Raw genomic sequence first — 21,216 nt, 5'->3', positions numbered from 1 at the left:
GCGCAGGGCTCCCTCAGTACTGCTGAATTGTCAACCCTGAATCTTCAACTCAAGCTCTAGAATGTGTCATGCCCGGAGGAAATGAAGGAAAATATATATGTCTACATCATCCTTGCACTTGATAACACGGCGCGGGGGCGGAGAATGGGCATTGAGGCCGGAAAACCGGCACGACACTGCTCCCGGCGATTCTCCGGTCCCCCGCGAATTGCGTGCGCGCGGTCTACGTGGTGCGGGTAGGGGCCCATTGACAGACGCCGCCGCAGCGATTCGTCGCCGACAACTGGCCGAGATCACGACGGCTTGGTTCTAACCACGTTTAACCTGTCGGGAACGACTCAGTCCGCGGCCACACTGGGTGGGGGGGGGGAATCCTTCACCGGGTGGCGGGGGGCCTCAGGAGGGACGGCCAAGCTAGCGATCGGCGGCCACTGATCCGCAGGCGTGCACGATCTCGGGGGGGGGGGGGGGGGGCCCTATATCTTCGGGCCACTCCGCGGTGCGAGTTCGCCATATCGCACAGGACGGCCGCCGCCGTGCGCATGCGCGGCCTCCCGACCGGAAGTGCAGGGTCCCATATCGGTAGGCAGAGCTGAGCGGAGTACTCCAGGGCCCTGCTAGCCCCCTTCAGGTAGGAGAATCACCCGCGTTGTGACGCTGGACTGGGGACATAGCCCCATTATTGGAGAATCCCACCCCCTGTATTTTTCCTACAGAGTGAACTGATTCTCAGAATACAAGAATGAGTTGCTGCATTTTCAGCCTGCAACCGGGTTCCGAGGATCAAGATCATGAACTCTCACAAACAAATCCACGTGAAAGAACCTTCATTGGACAGTGATCTACTGGACACTAGACTCAGGTGAAACAATATTTTTTGTTTTGTCTTTGGTCTTTTCCCTGTACCTCTGCCTTTCCCTTATCCCTCTTTTATTGTATAAATGCAAAAAGCAGGAAAAATTATGTCACAAATATGGGGGAAAGCCATCAATTACATATGGGCATATTTTAAATAAGGCATATGTTTTTTTTTTAAAATGGACATTCAAGCCAAAAAAGGCAGACGATGTAAATTATGAGAATGTAATTCAGTCACTGCCTGAATTGCTCCGGTTGGTGATACAAAAGAGGCAATGGAAGTCACACCATGTTTCTAGACAGGAACCGTTCAAAGGAACGAAAGCCATTTCAAAACTAACCGCCATTCCTCTATGGAGATTACGGAAGCTGATTATCATCTCAGCATCAATGATATGGGCGGCACGGTAGCACAGTGGTTAGCACTGTTGCTTGACAGCACCAGGGTCCCACGTTCGATTCCCGGCTTGGATCAATGTCTGTGCGGAGTCTGCACGTTCTCCCTGTGTCTGCGTGGGTTTCCTCCGGGTGCTCCGGTTTCTTTCCACAAGTCCCGAAAGATGTGCTGTTAGGAAATTTGGACATTCTGAATTCTCCCTCCGTGTACCTGAACAGGCGCCGGAATGTGGCGACTCGGGGATTTTCACAGTAACTTCATTGCAGTGTTAATGTAAGCCTACTTGTGACAATAAAGGTTATCATTATCATCCTGTAAGTAATGTCCCAGACCGGTTCATGGATTCCAGGAATATGCAAGAGATTGGGATAAAAGCCATCTACAAAGCTTTGTCAGTGTGGACGAGTGCTAGGTGTGTCAGTGTGTGTGCCACAGAATGAACAAGAGCACTAAGTCGACTCGGAGGCAGGTAAAATTCAAGGTTCTCTCTCTCTCTCTCTCTGACTGCTAAAGATAGCTAGATCAGCAAAGATACAGCTGAAAAGGAAGCCGGACCACTACTCAGCTCAACTGCAGGACACTGGAATCTCTACACAAATTATTCAATTGAAGTCAGCACGACTGGAATCACAACAGCTGCAACATTTCACCACCTGCTCCTTACAGAAAAGTCAAATATTGATTCGTATATTATATTTTCTTAAACATAAGTTTTGGACTCAATTCTCATTCCTGATCTGTGTGAATGTATAATAAAGCATGTGCTTTATTATTTCTCTCACGTTTAAGAGTCAACAAACTCACTCTTTCTTTAACTCTAAAAAGCCGGGTTCCTTTGGCTCCTTTTCAAACATCAATTTATTTGGACTGGGCAAACGTATCCACAAGGGAAGAGATCTTTTTTTGAGTAATCTTCTTGTCACCCAAGGGGGAGCGGCGGGGGGGGGGGGGGGGGGGGGGAGAGAGATTGAATAAAGAAAGGGAGCCGGGAAGGGAGGAAGGGGGGGTAACACTTCTGGGTGAATCCAGAATTTAACAAATCAGGGCATCACGTCCAGGATAACAAGTTTGGGGGAAACTCGCCTGGACGAACAAAGAACAAAGAGCCTGCGCCGACCATGCTGCCTGTCTGAATTAAAATCTTCTAAACTAAAATCTTCTGCACTTCCGTGGTCCGTATCCCTCTATTCCCATCCTATTCATGTATTTGTCAAGATGCCCCTTAAACGTCACTGTCGTCCCTGCTTCCACCACCTCCTCCGGCAGCGAGTTCCAGGCACCCACTACCCTCTGTGTAAAAAACTTGCCTCGTACATCTCCTCTAAACCTTGCCCCTCGCACCTTAAACCTATGCCCCCTAGTAATTGACCCCTCTACCCCGGGGAAAAGTCTCTGACTATCCACTCTGTCTATGCCCCTCATAATTTTGTAGACCTCTATCAGGTCGCCCCTCAACCTCCTTCATTCCAGTGAGAACAAACAAAGTTTATTTAACCTCTCCTCATAACTAATACCCTCCATACCAGGCAACATCCTGGTAAATTTCTTCTGCACCCTCTCTAAAGCCGCCACATCCTTCTGGTAGTGTGGCGACCAGAATTGATCACTATGTGTGACCTAACTTAGGTTCTATACAGCTGCAGCATGTCCTGCCAATTTTTATACTCAATGCCACGGCCAATGAAGGCAAGCATGCTGTATGCCTTCTTGACTACCTTCTCTATCTGTGTTGCCCCTTTCAGTGACCTGTGGACCTGTACACCTAGATCTATCTGACTGTCAATACTCTTAAAGGTGCTACCATTCACTGTATATTCCCTACCTGTATTATACCTTCCAAAATGCATTACCACATATTTAACCGGATTAAACTCCATCTGCCATCTCTCCGCCCAGGTATCCAAACTATCAAAATCCTGCTGTATCCTCTGACAGTCCTCATCGCTACCCACAATGCCACCAAACATTGTGACATCCGTAAATTTACTAATCAGACCAGTTACATTTTCCTCCAAATCATTTATATATACTACGAACAGCAAAGGTCCCAGCACTGATCCCTGCAGAACACCACTAGTCACAGCCCTCCAATCAGAAAAGCACCCTTCCATTGCTACTCTCTCCCTTCTATGACCTAGCCAGTTCTGTATCCATCTTGCCAGCTCACCTCTGATCCCGTGAGGCTTCACCTTTTGTACCAGTCTGCCATGAGGGACCTGTGGTGATGTGCATCAATTAAATGCATGCTAGACACTAGAGGGAGCACCAGAAACATCACACACACACACGCTCAACCAATAGATCAATTAGATAGGACAGGACCAATAGACATTCACGATACACACGGAGGTGACATGACCACAGGGGGGCATTACACCAACCCATATATAAAAGACACCACACACATGATCTGCCTCTTTCCAGTGGAGACAGTCAGTGAGTACAGACACAGGGTTGATTCAATATTAGACCCACCACGTGGATTGCAGCAGCTGGTTAGTCAGTCTGGGTAGCTATAGTGGGATTAGCAGTAGTGTCGAACCCGAGTAATAGAAGTGTAAATAGTTTAATAAACGCATTGAAGTTATCTCCACGTCTGAACCTTCCTTTGTCAAGTGCACCACAAGGAAGCCGCTGATGTTACACCTACAACATAACAAATCATGGTACCAGCAGTGAACTATTTCAATCCATATAGCCATACCTCGGAGTACAGTGACAACCAGCCATACCCAGGCAAAATGTTCGAGATCCGGGTTCCGCAGCAGCTCCAGTGCCACGGCGATCTCCGAGAAAACTGGTGCGCATTCCTGCAAAAGTTTGAAATCTTCCTGGTGGCAGCCGAACTAGAAGATGTGGCCGATCCTGAAAAAACAGAGCTTCTCCTCACCATCGCTGATGCCAGAGCAGAAGAAATCTTTTAAAAATTCAAGTTCTCCAAAGGGCAAAACAGGAGCGACTTCCAGGCAGTCCTGGACAAATTTGCCAAATACTGAGAGGAAAACACACTCCAACCAGCAAGAAAAGGTAAGAGAAGCGCCAGTACTCACCTCGAGGCCGAGATTCCGGAGCGGAGTACGATTTTGGTCGGCGGCCATCTTTCTAAAGGGACTGCACTTGCGCAGTTGCGCGAGAAGTGCACCGAACAGGAAGGTCTGTCTGCACATGCGCAAGATGCTGTGCATGCGCAATCACGAAAACAGCCATCAGTAAAGGAACCGCGATCTGCAAATGTGCAAACGTTTCCTACAAGCTACGTCACATGCGTCATGATGTCAGAGGCCCCGGACCACGCCAATTTAAAGGGGAAACGTCCCAAATCAAAGAAAAAATCTTTTAAAGCCGTAAAACAACCTTCCTTCACCTGGAATGACAGCACAATGCCTCAAATTGAACCAGGAAATGAAATTAACCTCCGAAGAACCCTGCAACAAGCAGTTACCTACGCCCAAATCGAAGATTCCGACCTTGAATACTTCGATACCGACCTTTACATTTTCTCTGGACCTCGCGAGCCCGATGCCAGCTCCGACACAAACAGTGATGATATTGTCCTAGAAGACTACAACTCGGACAAACCTTTCACCTTGGAGGCTACCCCACCACCAAATCCGAACCTCAACTAGACGTGTTGCACATTGGCGACCCCCGCATTGAATCCGACGCAGACGCGGATTCGTTCTTCGGATTTGAGGATCTTCAGCCCAGCAGATATGACATACCAACCCGTGAGTGCAGGATGATGCTGCAGCCTGAAACCAAGAGACAGAGAGTGGTACAAGCCCAGAGAGTGGCCTGCTGCCCACAGAGCGTGGTCCATACACCGCTCAGGGTTCCCGACTCTACGAAAGATGACACACAAGACTCCACACCACAGTCCTTGCATGAACAAGAAGTGACTCCAGTGTCACACGACTCCACAGCAAGCTCATGGACAGACTCCACGATAGAAGAAACGCAAGTCTCCAGAGCGCAGTCCTTGCACACACAAGACGTGCCTCCAGCGTCACAAGCCTCCACAGCGAGCTCGTGAACAGACTCCATGATAGAAGAAACGCAAGACTCCAGAGCGCAGTCCTTGCACACACAAGACGTGACTCCAGTGTCACAAGCTTCCGCAGCGAGCTCGTGGACAGCCTCCACGATAGAAGCAACGCAAGACTCCGACGCGCAGTCCTTGCAGGAACAAGACCATGAGGGTCTAGCAACCTCCTCTGACCAACTAGCGGCAGACAATGCAAGTCTGCCATGCTCAAGGAAACAGCAAGAAGACTATGAAAGTCTACCACGCTCCAGTGCACAGCAGGACGACCATGATGGTCTATCATGCTACAGTGAAGAACAAAGCGACAATGACAGCCCAAGCCCAAATGAAGGACAACAGCAAGACAATGACAGTCCACCCACATTGTTTGCGCCATCAGATGAAGACTCTGACAATTTACCCAACCCAAGTGAACAACAAGCAGTTACTGAGGATCTACCCACAACATGTGAGACATCCCACTACCCATGCAAGATGTGCAAAGTGGCAGACCTCAGCTTGTGTGTACAGAGGCACTCGACGATCACTGTGAGACCAGTGGTGACTCTGGTGACACCACAATACTTCCACCCTCATTCGCTCAAACCTCTCCACAAATCAATGCATTCCTGCATGTTCCGGCTCCAGACGTGCAGCTTCAAGAAATCTCAGCTTACTCCAGCGAACCTGCTAAGACTCCGGACGGGGAGCATCAACAAACCAACACTGACTCAGTTAAAACAGACCAGACTCCAGATGGGGAGCAACCAAACGCCGACTCTGATTCATGTAAGCCGGACTATACTCCAGACAGGGAGTTCCACAACCTCAGTGATGGCACGCTCAGGGTGACAGCAGATGCCACAATGACAGGAGATGGATCACTTAACAATTACACTGTGTCAGTAATACCAAGAAACGGCTACAGTCCAAGAGGAATACACCAATATTCACCACAGCTATATCCACACATTTTTTCCACACCAGCAGTTCAGCCAATGACAGCTCATGCTGGACAAACCCAGTATTCAGGCATGCAGCAGCCAGCAGTCTATGCAGCATATTCTCAAACAGGCCAGCACTACGGATTGCCCACTAATAGAATCAAGACCGAAGGAGGACTACCGCCAGCGCAATCTGCACTACAGGCTGGATGCATTAGTTACAGCCCAGGATTTGCTGCACCCCAGCCAGGCCAGACGGCATATTCCTATCAGATGCATGGTTCTAGTTTCACACCATCACCAGGTATTTATGCGAGCAGCACTTCTGTTTCCAATTCAACAAGCTTCAACGGTTCTCAGCAGGATCACCCTTCCAGCACAGCACGTGGCCAGAACCAGTATGTACAGTCTTATCCAACTTCAACATATGGCACATCCATGACCTCGAATGATACTGTTGATGGTACTTCTTCAACATCAACACCTTATCAGCCACAAGATGCCATCCGACAGCATTATAACAAACATCGGAAAAAGAAAGGGACTCCAAATCAAACAGCGAAGTGATTTGACCACTTCTTGGTTCCTGTGGCACAGGGACGTTGATGGCGTTCATAACTAAGAGAGACATTTGACCATGATGATTGATGGTATTTGAACTCACACGAATGATTTGGACTTATTGTTTAATCACTGTTCTCATGACTTGTATATACCTTACCTTAGCTACCTGTTCTTTGTTCAATTTTCTTAAAGTGTACAGAAAATATGAACATATAAAAAAGGGGGGGATGTGGTGATGTCCATCAATGTAAATGCATGTAGGCTAGCTAGACACTAGAGGGAGCACCAGAAACATCACACACACACGCTCAACCAATAGATCAATTAGATAGGACAGGACCAATAGACATTCACAATGCACACGGAGGTGACACGACCACAGGAGGGCATTACACCAACCCATATATAAAGGACACCACACACATGATCTGCCTCTTTCCAGTGGAGACAGTCAGTGAGTACAGACACAAGGTTGATTCAATATTAGACCCACCACGTGGATTGCAGCAGCTGGTTAGTCACTCTGGGTAGCTATAGTGGGATTAGCAGTCGTGTCGAACCCGAATAATGGAAGTGTAAATAGTTTAATAAACGTGTTGAAGTTATCTCCACGTCTGAACCTTCCTTTGTCAAGTGCACCACAAGGAAGCTGCTTATGTTACACCTACAACATAACAAATCAGGATCTTGTCAAAGGCCTTACTGAAATCCATATAGACAACATCCACTGCCCTACCAGCATCAATCATCTTTGTGACCTCCTCGAAAAACTCTATCAAGTTAGTGAGACACGACCTCCCCTTCACAAAACCGTGCTGCCTCTCGCGAATACGTCCACTTGCTTCCAAATGGGAGATATCCTATCTTGAAGAATTCTCTCCAGTAATTTCCCTACCACTGACGTAAGGCTCAAAGGCCTGTAGTTCCCTGGATTATCCTTGCTACCCTTCTTAAACAAAGGAACAACATTGGCTATTCTCCAGTCCTCTGGGACATCACCTGAAGACAGTGAGGATCCAAAGATTTCTGTCAAGGCCTCAGCAATTTCCTCTCTTGCCTCCTTCAGTATTCTGGGGTAGATCCCATCAGGCCCCGGGGACTTATCCATCTTAATATTTTTCAAAACACCCAACACCTCGTCTTTTTGTATCTCAATGTGACCCAGACTATCTACACACCCTTCTCCAGACTCAACATCCAATTCCTTCTCTTTGGTGAATACTGATGCAAAGTATTCATTTAGTATCTTGCCCATTTCCTCTGGCTCCACACATAGATTACCTCCCCTTTCTTTCAGTGGGCCAACCCTGTCCCTGGCTACCCTCTTGCTTTTTATGTACGTGTAAAAAGTCTTGGGATTTTCCTTAACCCTATTTGCCAATGACTTTTCGTGACCCCTTTTAGCCCTCCTGACTCCTTGCTTGAGTTCCTTCCTACTTTCCTTATATTCCACACAGGCTTCGTCTGTTCCCAGCCTTCTGGCCCTGACAAATGCCTCCTTTTTCCTTTTATCGAGACCTACAATATCTCTCGTAATGCAAGGTTCCCGAAATTTGCCATATTTATCCTTCTTCCTCACAGGAGCATGCTGGTCCTGAATTTCTTTCAATTGACATTTGAAAGCCTCCCACATGTCAGATGTTGATTTACCCTCAAACATCCACCCCCAATCTAGGTTCTTCAGTTCCCACCTAATAGTGTTATAATTAGCCTTTTCCCAATTTAGCACATTCACCCTCGGACCGCTCTTATCCTTGTCCGCCAGCACTTTAAAACTTACTGAATTGTGGTCACTGTTCCCGAAATGCTCCCCTACTGACACTTCTACCACCTGGCCGGGCTCATTCCCCAATACCAGGTCCAGTACTGCCCCTTCCCTAGTTGGACAATCTACATATACTTTTAACAAGCCCTCCTGGATGCTCCTTACAAACTCCGCCCCGTCTAAGCCCCTAACAATAAATGAGTCCAGGTCAATATTGGGGAAGTTGAAGTCTCCCATCACAACAACCCTGTTGCTTTTACTCCTTTCCAAAGTCAGTCTACCTATCTGCTTCTCTATCTCCCACTGGCTGTTGGGAGGCCTGTAGTAAACCCCCAACATTGTGACTGCACCCTTCTTATTCCTGATCTCTACCTATATAGCCTCGCTGTCCTCTGAGGTGTTCTCCCCCAGTACAGCTGTGATGCTCTCCTAACCAGTAGCGCAACTCCTCCTTTTAACCTTTGCAAACCTCATTCCCGTGTTTTGTGTGTGTAAATTAATCCTCTTTTTTTAAACCTCATCCCGAGTTTGCTGTGGGGCTATTAATAGAGGATTGGATCACTCCAAAACTGAAGGGTTAGAGAACATACCTCACCACTGATAAATGGGGAAATCAAAAATATCTTTCTGTTTACAGACGGGTGGCAAGGGGATCAATCAGTGATGTTCACATTAATCCCCCCTCCTGTTCATAACAAGTGGGACTTCAAGTTATGATTCAGAGGCAAGTGTGCTACCAATTGAAGTTCTTTCTCTCCTCCTTCCCCTCCTACCCCACACCCCCTCCAACTGAGACAGGAGAGAGGCGGTATCAGAGGTATTGCACTTCGACAGAGAGGGTGAGGCAGAAGAGACGGAGGATCCGGGTACAGCACAGGCACAAGAGAGGATGGATGAGGTCGCAGCACTGAGATGGGAGAGAGGGTGTACTAGTGGTGTAGCACTTCGACAGGAAAGGAATTTTTTCCCCCTCATTTAGTTGGTTAGATATTTGATGTTAATTTGGAACATCAGTTCACCAAATCTCAAACACGAAATGTCAATTTGGCTACCCGATACCACCCTTTACTGCAGGGAGCATTATCTGTTCTGTCACCATCAATAGGACACCAGGTACAACAATTTAATTAAAATTGAAACTCTACACATGAGATACCTATTCTACAGGTGGAGATCAACGCTGGCTTTTATAGCACAGCCAGAGACTAAAGGAATAAGTTTACTTATTTCAAGCCTACGCGGCCGGTCCAAACCGTTCTGGAGAATGAGCAAATCTAGAGTAGACCATTGTACAGAAGAGTAAATTCTTTAAGAAAAAAAACTTACGTTCATCCATCTTTAGGCTTGGGAAGCAGTAAAACTCCTTGTGTGTAATAAGATTGGGCAATCCTCTGAATAGACTTCGACACAGTTTGCATTCAAAGATGGTGTCTACCTCTTTCAGTAGAATGTGTTTCAGTTGTGTGGTTCCTGTGTGGAAAAAGTGTCTCACATATTCAACAGGAATGTGCCAAATAAAAATCCTTAAAGTGAAGATTCACATAATTAGATATGCCCATGATTACATCAATACATATGTTTTCTACACCTTTGTCAAAAAGCTGCATGAATTTTCTTAAAAACTACAAAATTGAACAGAGCATATGTGTGAAACAGTTAATACAGTGAAACTGTAAAACTATAATGGCCTTCAATGCCTCGACCTGCATGGTGTCAGCTCGCAATAAAATAATAAGTCCTTAAAATAGCCATTAGCGTTTAAAATGTGTTCATGGAAGTGAAACTAAGCATTCCACTGAGTGACACCGTGAAGTGTTCAATCTATGTTGCAGGTAATGATGGGGCCTTGACACCGAGGTTTGAATTGCATAAGTCCCTACGGTCGATGTATCTGTTCTTGCTTTTCAGAGGATACAGATGGAAGATTGGACTCAAAATACCGTGGCCCAGATGTTCTGGTCAGCACAGCCTGTTGGAAGCTTGGTGCTGCAGAAGTGCCCCTTATAACTAGAAACTCGATTAGAGTTTTTGGTGGTATTCATCAACAGCTTATTGTGCTAAACTGATCAGCTCTATGCAATTATAAAAAATGGAATTGTGGCACAATGATCTCAAAATTTACAATCACTCTTTTAAAAATTACTTCTTTAGGCAAAACTTCACAGTATCCATTTTCTTGTTAACCACAGTTTCATTATGTATTCTGTTATGGGTCCAGGTCAGAATCCCAACATCGGTTCAGATCTGGATTAGAACTCAGCTATGTGCATTTGGTAAAACCATGAGCAAATGTTAATGCACCACAGGAGTGATAATATGACGAACAGAATATTGAAACAAACTTTAATTTAAACACAGAATAACAGATCTTAACAACAAAATAGCTTTACAGTTAACAGGTACAACATCTTAACTTGCTTCATGAAACCTGCCTCTACATTCCAATGAGGAAGCTGGGATCCTGGTGCTGTGAAGCAGCAGTGCTAACCACTGTGCTATCATGCATCTCAATAACACACAGGCTGTAAAAGAAACTGTAAATTATCTGAATAACATGAGTGTAAGGTAGCAGTCAGAAAAGGAATAGCCATTTCAGTTGCAAAGTCATCACTCACTGGTATCATGTGCGAGTACCTTTAAGAAATGGGTGTTTAAGAAATGTATCTTTAAGAAATGGAGCTGCTCATGTTACTGGAGTGATGTCAGAGTGTGGGTGGAGCTGAGCTCTACTTCTGCTTTTTAGTTTCAGTTTGAGAAAAAGCTTGGGTGTGTCTGTGTTTTTCAGTGAGCTGCATCTGAATTTTAACAAAGAGCTGTACTGTTGATCTCTGCCATCCAAAGACTATGGATCATTTGGTGAACTGAGTAAAAGGTCTCAGTATTGAATGTAAACCTAATGTGCTCCTGTTTGAAGGTTTGTAAAGTCTTCTGGGTGTTAAAAGGACAACTTACAGGGTTACTTAGTGTTGTAGTCTTTGGGTTACATTTGAATTAATGGTTGCTTAGATGTTCAGTTTGTTTTAAAAAAGGTTAACTTGCGTTCATAGAATTGTTATAACCTGCCTGCTTACCATTGGCTGGGGACTAATGACAATCCCACAATCCTGTGGGAGTATGAGCTTTCCCAATGAGGGGGGCGGAGAAACCATTAGCAGACTCCCTGTATAAATAAAGCTGGCCAGTTTGGAACCAGCAGGAAGGAGTGAGCAGCAAGCGAAGTTGCTGCTGCTGTTGTATATATATGTTATTGTAAATAAATGTTATTTCTTTGTATCCTTAAAACTCGTGCTGGATTCTTCGTGGCCCTCACAAAAAGAATAAACATTGTTTTGTTTTAAAAAGTACTTTTCCATTTCTGTTGTACCACGCTTGTAGAGTGGGCCGTGTGCTCCCCATACCACAATCTATTATAAGTTGTGGGTCAGGTGAACTCCGTGATACACTTTGGGGTTCTCTAAACCCTGACCCATAACACTGGAATGTGATAAACTCTTACCTGCCGGACTCCATTTATCTTTATTTTAAAGCATCAAAGAAAACAGGCCAAGATTATTTTTTCAATTAAATCTATAGCAGCCCATCACAGCGGTTAATTATTAAAGTACAGATTTCTCTTACTCTATAGTACAATATTGCACAAGAAAACTGTCAGTAAACCATTGCTCTGTACCTGTCCGAAAACACTCAATGATTTGCTGAATTCCTGATTTTGAAGTTGAGAGTTGTTGTTGTAACAAAGGAGGATCTCCTGGCTCCTGTGTGTATGCTGTAAAGTTGATGCATAAAAGCAGAGGAATGTGAGACTGGGCCATTGAAAATTGTTCCCATTTCTTGAACACACAATACTGTATCAAATCTACAAGACAAAACTACACTGTGTGATATAAGCAACAAACTTACGAATGCGCTTCTACAAAATTCCTTTGTCTGTGATTTCAAAATAAAGTTGGCACCTAATTCCTTCCTTTCATCGACCAGGTAGAAAAATTCGCTATTAAAAAAAAACGATGCCACGCATAGCACAATTTGATCCCAATAACTGTTCGATCCCAGCCCTGGGCCACTGTCCGTGTGGAGTTTGCACATTCTCCTTGTGTCTGCGTGGGTCTCACCTCCACAACCCAAAGATGTGCAGAGTAGGTGGATTGGCCACGCTAAATTGCCCATTAATTGGAAAAAAATAATTGGGTACTCTAAATTTTTTTTTTTTTTTAAAGAATATGTTGGATAGAGACGGGAAAGAGAAAGCAATTAAGGTGAAAAACCTCCATTGTAATATTTGGGCACTGCAGTGGATTAAGTGATTAAACTACGATTTGATTTCTTAATGGGAATCACATAAAATGAACATTTGTGGGTTGGCATCTTACACAGCAGTTGCACTACTATTTATCAATGATAAAGACAGGAGTACACTACTTGCCCCAGAACTACCTCCTCAGTAGGTCTCCCAAGGCACAAGTGCACCATGAATTCCATGGTACAGTATCTAACAATACCCTTTCACTTTAACAGTCAGTTAATGGGGCCTATAATCCTCATTTAGTGTTGAGAGATTTGTTTTAACGTCATTTCACACCGGTCTGACAGGGCTGCGTGACAACCAGTGTCACCAACTCAGTCTCTCCTCCTCCCTCACCCTCTGGGCGGCATGGTGGCACAGTGGTTAGCACTGCTGCCTCACAATCCAGGGACCTGGGTTCAATTCCGGCATCAGCTGATTGTCTGTGTGGAGTTTGCACATTCTCCCCATGTCTACGTGGGTGCTCTGGTTTCACCCCACAGTCCAAAAATGTGCAGGTTAGGTGGATTAGCCATGTTAAATTCTCCATAGTGTCCAAAAATTTAGGTGGGTTTACTGGGTTACGGGGATAGGGTGGAGGCGTGGCTTAAGCAGGGTGCTCTTTCTAAGGGCCGGTGCAGACTCGATGGGCTGAATTGCCTCCTTCTGCATGCTAGGGATTGTACGATTCTCTGACTTGCGGCCTCCCCTCCTCCTTCACCTTCCCACTTGCGGCCTTTACCGCTCCCCTACTCACCCTCTCACCAATTCCTGCTCATGCAAAATCTCTTGCTCCCCAATTCTCCTTTTCGTCATTTCCCTCTCCTGAACCAGCGTTCCTGCTCTAGGACTGTAAAAGTGTCAGTCCCGATGATGCAGAAGTGTCGAGCTGGAGTTTTTATAATCCAGGGTTTTTTAAATAATTACTGTCGAAGCTGCTCTTCCTGGTTCTCGCCGTTCATCTTCAGAACCCAATTTTAAAAAACATGCATTGTAACACCCCCAGCTCAGCTTCAGATCAGATTTAGATCTTGAACAGGAACCCAGGTACAGGAGAGGAGAGCAGCAAGTGGGAGAGTTGGAGAGGGAGGTTCGGCAAGAGCAAGGATTGGCAACAGGGTAGGTCAGGGAGTGTGACAAGCTTCAAGTCAGAGGTTCAGGGGAGGAAGGGTCTGCAGCAGCCAGGAGGGAGCTGAATGTGTTGCTAGCCTAAGGTTCGGGAAGCGGGATCAGCAGTGAGCGGATGAAACCACAAGTAGAAAGTTACCATACTTCTTTTACGTTTTGAAAGTTATTTTATTTTCAAAGTGATTTAATTTACCAATATAAGTATTCAGCAATGTAAAATAATTCAACTTACAAGGTATAATGCTGTAATGTCATGTTTTCTGAATTCCTACAGAATCTTTTACATTGGTTTCAATGGAAAATTGTGTTTCTCTTAAAAGTTGTGATTTTCAGGGACAAAACCTCAACTTTAATAAGTGAGGGCTTGCTGGCAGACCTGTTGCCTGTTTCAGCAGCATGTTACAGAAAGGGGAGAGGAAGGCAAAACGGATGGCATTAAACATGAAGGGGAGCCTGATGATTTCTACTGGTTCTTAAATAAATTGATGAAGCTGACTTGCAAATACCTGGTTCACAGCAGCCATGGTGGTGGTGCTCTGTCTGGCAAAACTTGTCCCTCAGCAGTGTTTTCTGAATTCTTGACCTATTTTCTTCCATATCAGTTTCGTTACGACTATTATTCTAGACACAAAAAATGAATAAATATTACAAACTACAAAAAATATTTTCACATAGAGATATTCTAATGCATTATAATACTGCACAGATTTGGTTTGACGTATAAAAGTTCTTACTTTAAGAAAATAAAGTTTAGGTGGACCAAAGGGTCAGATTACCAAGTGTATAAAGACACCCTCAGAGTTGCAATAAGTCGCACACCAGAGGTCCCAGCTTTGAATTTAATCTGGGACAACAATTGGAGAATTACATTACATCAGCAGCAAGTGAGCCATTCCCACGGGGTAATTGCACGTGGTGGAAATGGGTCGCATGCGCATGTGGAAATGGGTAGCGTGCACGTGTTGGAAAGTGCACGTTTGCGTGTGTGGAAAGTGCACGCGTGTGGGAAGTACACATGCGTAGAAAGTGCATGCGCATGCAGTGGAAAGAGCACACCTGCATGGAAAGTTAGCGCATGTGTTGTGTGTGAGGAAAGTAGGCACATTGCTTTGTTCTCTTGATGCCTTGCCTTTTCTCTTTGGATTCCCACATGCCCCTTCACACAACCCAATCATACCCACCACCATCACCCCTCCCCCACAAGTTTGAAGCCCTGTCCACACCCCAGTTATATGACTGGCCAGGTCACAGCCAGGTTCAAGTGGAGCACCTCCCAATGCAATAGGTCTTTCGTCCCAGAGTACTGATGCCAGTGCCCCATAGATCAAAACCCTCCTTCCCATATCATTTTTAAAGTTACACATTTATTTATTTAATCTACAATCTGTGTCAATTGGCACTTGGCTCTGGTAGGAACCCTGAGACGATTACCTTCGATATTCTGCTTTTTTAGTTTGAGCCCACCTGCTCAAATTCTCTTGCGTATAACCGGGAATGATGTTCTGGCAAGTCGATGGATCCCATGTGGACCACAACAACTGTATTCTCCCGTGCCCATTTCAAGTTCCTCTCCACTCACAGGGAAATAAATGTCCTTAACCTTGGCACTGGGCAGGCAACACAACATTTGGAACTGCTGGCCGTGGCTACAGAGAACAGCAGCTATCCCCCTGACTCCTACCAGATTCTTCTTCGCTCTCCCCACTTTGAATAGCAACATTCACCATAGTGCCATGGCTAGTCAGCTCATCCACCTCACATTCTTTCTCATTCACACAGGTAGCAAGCATCTTGTACCTGTTGGACAAAGTCAGGGGCGGAAGCTCCTCCATCACCACATGCTGATTTCCCCATACCTGCCTGACTCACAGTCACATCCTCCTGTCCCTGACCAATGGCTAAGTCTAAGGTTCTGCCCAACCTCAGGGGTGTGACTGCATCCTGAAACAAGAAGGGTCCAGGTAACTTTCCGCTTCCCTGATGTCATGTAATGCCCTGAACTCAGACTCCAGCTCAGCAATGCTGAGCCAAAGTTGCCTCAGCTGCAGGCACCTTTTGGAGGTATGGTCATCAGGGATTGTTGGCACACCACCTGACATGTCTACCCAACCAGATTTTCCAAAGTGAAACATAACATCTTGTGATTTCAACAGATAAGCACTTGGCTCCTGATCAGGTAACTTCAAGCTGGGATTCTCATGGCTGTTAAATCATTAAAGCTGTTTTGTGCGAGTTCCCACTCTGGCGTCCGGATAAGTCAGTTAACTCCCTCCCCCACTCAGTGGCAATTCCAATTGATGGTACAAATCCACAATCTCAGATTAAGCTTCGTTATGGCTGGCAGGCAATGCCAAGTGCTAAAGGGTGGAATAGGAGGACATCATCTTAAGTACTGCACCATGGAATCAGAAGAAGATAATCAGCTATTTTGAAATCTCAGGATTCAGAATAGGTTCTGATAACTAGTGTAAACAAGTCGAGAACATCAATGACCAGTCCTTTTATCCTAACAGAACATCTTACTTTGGATTGGGGAAAAGGACTTCAGGAAAGGTTTATTACAGAGAGCAATCGCGGCTAGTGTACCACGTCCCCAGTGTCACAAAGCCCTGGCTAGTGCGGGGTCAATTTCAGCCCCATTTGATCTGGAGTCACAACACAAGTGAAATTAGATGTTATTTCAAAACACCTGAGGACCTTGACTGAGCCCAATAAACTGCAGTCACCAGGGGCGAAATTCTCCCCCAACGGCGTGATGTCCGCCAACTGGCGCCAAAAACGGCGCCAATCAGACGGCATCGTGCCGGCCCAAAGGTGCGGAATGCTCCGCATCTTTGGGGGCCGAGCCCCAACATTGAGGGGCTAGGCCGGCGGCGGAGGGATTTCCGCCCCGCCAGCTGGCGGAAATGGCGTTTGTTGCCCCGCCAGCTGGCGGAAATGGCGTTTGTTGCCCCGCCAGCTGGCACGGAAATGCGGCGCATGCGCGGGAGCGTCAGCGGCCCGACAGTTTCCCACGCATGCGCAGTGGGGAGAGTCTCTTCCGCCTCCGCCATGGTGGAGGCCGTGGCGGAGGCGGAAGGGAAAGAGAGCCCCCACGGCACAGGCCCGCCCGCGGATCGGTGGGCCCCGATCGCGGGCCAGGCCACCGTGGGGGCACCCCCCCGGGGTCAGATTGCCCCGCGCCCCCCCCAGGACCCCGGAGCCCGCCCAAGCCGCCTGGTCCCGCCGGTAAATATCAGCTTTGAATTACGCCGGCGGGACAGGCAATTTCTGGGCGGGACTTCGGCCCACCCGGGCCGGAGAATTGAGCGGGGGGTCCCGCCAATCGGCGCGGCCCGATTCCCGCCCCGCCCAATCTCCGGTACCGGAGACTTCGGCGGGGGCAGGATTCACGGCAGCCAACGGCCATTCTCCGACCCGGCGGGGGGTCGGAGAATGACGCCCCTGGTTTGTAAATTTAACACAAATTACCTTTTATTATTTAACAATAATATAATTAAACTGACAAAAATGTAATGACCACCTAATATCCCTTACCCAAGCCCCCCTTTCCAACTTGCCCCACTCTATATACACACACAAGCAAACAACATAGAGGTAAAGGCTGGTGGAGAAGGAAAATAAATGATGACAAAGTTAAAAAGGATAAAAGATCTCTGATGCACTATGATGGTTTTCAGTTAAAGCCATTCAGGAGTTCAAGCTTTTGCTTCAATGCTTCTCCCTTCTAAGTTTGAGAGGGTTTTCTCTGGCAAGGCAAACCTGGTTAAAAAAATATCAGAACTCTCAGCCGTACAGATCAATTTTTTTTTAAAGCCGGTCTTCCCAGTCTGCTCAGTGTGGGCAAACAGAAGGTATTTTAAACAACAACCCCAGGGTCCAGCATTTGCCACTGTCTGCACCCACAGCCCCTCCCGGGCCTTAGTTCCTAGTGGACATGGAACCGAAAGTGTAAAGCTACCCCATATTCCACATTAATTAACAATCCAGAAAAATCCAAACAGGGTGTGGAACAATTGTCACGCTGGTGCATCTGGGAGCATTTTCTGACATTTGTGGTTGAGGAGTATCATTCAGCTACAGCGGAGGTATCTTTGCCCTGCATCCATGCTATACCCAACTTCAAAGTGCTCAAAGCTGGCTGAAGTGGGAAACGTTTCAATCCCCCAATAATAACGTTTCTCATCTTGTTGCATATAAAATGTCCCAAAAAGAAAAATGAAAAGTCCAATGAATGGCAAACTTTTCAAATTAAAAATGTTGTTCCTTATATTTTTACTGTATAAAAATGCCCCCCTCGCCGAGGCCACCACAGTGAGAATTCAATTTCTTCCATATCCACAAGATATCTCACTGCGCAGTGATCAAGAGAAATATTTTTAACATTGGATAACACGTTTATCTGGAGGTGTGAAATGTTCCTTTGCCAAAGTAGCTTGGGAATAAACAAGCTTTCAGATCACTCTCTTTTCGAACTGACACTTAATTTATTAAAATTCAGTCCCTGGTCAGCCTGGAACCTGTTTCACAGAATGATTAAGCCTCATTAAGTTTGATAAATATATTACTGCGATTACACTGGCAGCAAATAATAAATTGCACTTCACACTTTTGAAAATCTGAAAAGTTAATCCAAAGAAAAATTCCATCACAATTAATAAGAATGCCTTTAGAGGAACTACCTTACATGTGAATTAATCCTTTTCCCTTCATGCAACCCACCTTGCAGCTGCTGCTGTTAAAATTTACGCAACAAAAGCCAGATAGAATCGCAACTACAAGTGACATGCAAATTCATTAGGGGAAAAATTCCTTTGGATCCTGCATTATAAATATGCTTTTAATGTAGAAAGAACAAAGTTGTCACAGTCCCAAAGGACCATAAGCTGCTTTCCCCTTTTGAGAGAGGGAGCTGGCTGGTGATGATTTAACCTGAAGGTCACCACACCTCAGGCGAGCGGCAAGGTTGAGAAGGCAGGGCTTTCATGAATAACCTCAGCCGGTACGGGGATTGAACCCGTGCTGGTGGCGTCGCACCACATCACAAATCAGCCTGTCCAGCCAACGGAGCTAATCGACCCCAATTATCAAACAAAAAGAGTTTACATCAATGTTTGCAATTGAGAGCCCATAACTTTAATAGTGAAGACTGAACTGCCTCATAGCATTGGACTTCTAAAATCAGAACCCATACCCAGATAAAGGTTTTGTTGTTTCCATGACTTTCCTTCAGTCTTCTGCCTCATTCTCCTCCCATACGTTCCTGTCTTTCTTTGTCATTATTCTTTGACAGAATTGTATGCAACTTTTGCCCCAGCTACTGCTAATGCTGCTTGGCACTGACTGGTTCACCCTGTAATTTTCTGCAATAAAGGAAAAACTCAGCAGGTCTGGCAGCATCTGTGGAGAGAGAAACAGATTTAATGTTTCAGTGGTTAGCACTGCTGCCTCACAGCACCAGGGACCAGCGTTCAATTCTGGCCTTGGGTGACTGTGGAGAGCTTCACGTTCTCCCCGTGTCTGAGTGTGTTTCCTCCGGGTGCTCCGGTTTCCTCCCACAGTCCAAAAAATGTGCAGGTTCGGTGAACTGACCATGCTGTTATTGCCCAAAGGGTAGGTGACGTAATGGGAATAGGGTCTGGGAAGGGTGCTCTATCGGAGCAAGGGCCGGTGCAGACTCAATGGGCCGAGTGGCCTCCTTCTGCACTGTAGGGTTTCTAAGTCCTATTTTCAGAAATGGTGAGAAGTAAGGAATGTGATGGGTCAGATGGGTGAGAGGGATTAAATACCAAAGATGTTGTGGAACAAAAGGCAAAGGGAATGGCAATGGCTGTAGTAAAGAACATAGCACAGATCCAGTGTGGTTGTTAATAGCAGAATTAAGAGCAACTCAATCTGAAAGCAAAAACAAGACACAGACTGGCACTTGACAAAAGATAAACAAAATGGGAGTAGAGTTCTGGGTCTGAAGTTGTGGAGTCCAAAAGGCTGGAAAGTGCCTAGTCGGAAAATGGTGCTGATCCTCCAGTTTGTGTTGGGTTTCACTGGAACAGTGTAGCAGGCCGACGACTGAAATGTGAGCATGAGAACAGGATGGTGACCTTTTACTACACCGGACTCTCCCGCCTTTCATCAACAACACAAAACCCTAGCACATTCCAACCTCTTCAATTCCCAAGAATAATCACGTTGGACTCGAAACATCAATGGCTTTTCTCTCTCTACAGATGCTGCCAGACCAGAGATATTCCTGACCTTTGTTTTTATTTCAGCTCCCCCACATCTGCATTATTTTGCTATGATATTACCGTTATTTTCTTTGCTTCGTCAGCAAGAACCACAATCACACTAAGTGTCACCCAAGGGGCAAAACAACCTGGATGATGAACTTGCTGCCCAGAGAGTCTAAAGCGCAAACCATCATAATCTATGCCTCACATATCGTGGTCTTCTCTTTACTCGTCAAGAATGAATTTACTGTAATGCAGAACAGTTGCGAAAATATCATTTGGATTACATATAATTTACAGCACAGGAGAAAATGCCATTCAACTGCGCGCCTGCCAGTGTTCATGCTTCATGCAAGTCATTCCTAAAAAGTTCATTCCCGGTTCCTGAATACCTGTCTCAGATACTGACATTCGAGGTTTACCAGATCAGTCAACAATCCCAAATACAACAAATTTCAAAGGGAAAAGATTTGATTTACCAGATTTCGCTTGCGCAATGCAGCGTTTGTTCTATCCATTTCAGCACAATGAATTTATTTTAAAGTCCCACGCGTGACCTGTAAAATAAAAAGCCCAGGAGTGTTTTGCCATGTACTAAAACTTAATTAACCGTTTAACTTTTTTTTTTAAAGATTTGCCATTTCTTCTCAAAATTCAAAAATACATATATTCTCACTCTACGGGTGGCACAGTGGTTAGCACTGCTGCCTCACAGCTCCAGGGATCTGGTTCAATTCCCACCACGGGTGACTGTCATGTGTGGAGTTTGCACTTTCTCCCCGTGGCTGCGTGGGTTTCCTCCAGGTGCTCCGATTTCCTCCCACAGTCCAAAGATGTGTAGGTTAGATGGATTGGCCATGCTAAATTGCCCCTTAACATCCAAGAGGTTAGGTTAGGTGTGGTTACTGGGTTAAGGGGATAGGGTGGGGGCTTGACCTTAAGTAGGGTATGCTTTCAAAGGGTCGGTGCAGGCCCGATGGGCCAAATGGCCTACTTTTGCCCGACAGCGACTCTGATTCTACAA

General features: G+C 45.8%; 1 protein-coding gene across 3 annotated transcripts in view; it reads right to left on the bottom strand.

Moving 5' to 3' along the window:
* LOC140396178 (zinc finger protein 800-like) overlaps positions 1-21,216 on the bottom strand; it is a 162,111-nt gene that overhangs the window by 39,270 nt on the left and 101,625 nt on the right. For all 3 annotated transcript variants that reach the window (XR_011936475.1, XM_072484441.1, XM_072484440.1), the window contains exons 3-6: positions 20,672-20,749; positions 14,469-14,583; positions 12,223-12,318; positions 9,879-10,022 (exon numbers count right to left, since the gene is read on the bottom strand). Coding sequence is in view for 2 of the 3 variants with exons in the window: in XM_072484441.1 (XP_072340542.1) it covers positions 9,879-10,022; positions 12,223-12,318; positions 14,469-14,583; positions 20,672-20,710 (394 nt within the window). In the remaining variant the exon portion in view is untranslated. The remainder of the gene's footprint in view (positions 1-9,878; positions 10,023-12,222; positions 12,319-14,468; positions 14,584-20,671; positions 20,750-21,216) is intronic.

Source organism: Scyliorhinus torazame, chromosome 19 (genome assembly GCF_047496885.1).
Source record: "Scyliorhinus torazame isolate Kashiwa2021f chromosome 19, sScyTor2.1, whole genome shotgun sequence".
NCBI classification, from domain to species: domain Eukaryota; kingdom Metazoa; phylum Chordata; class Chondrichthyes; order Carcharhiniformes; family Scyliorhinidae; genus Scyliorhinus; species Scyliorhinus torazame.
This window is presented reverse-complemented; position numbering and strand designations above follow the sequence as displayed.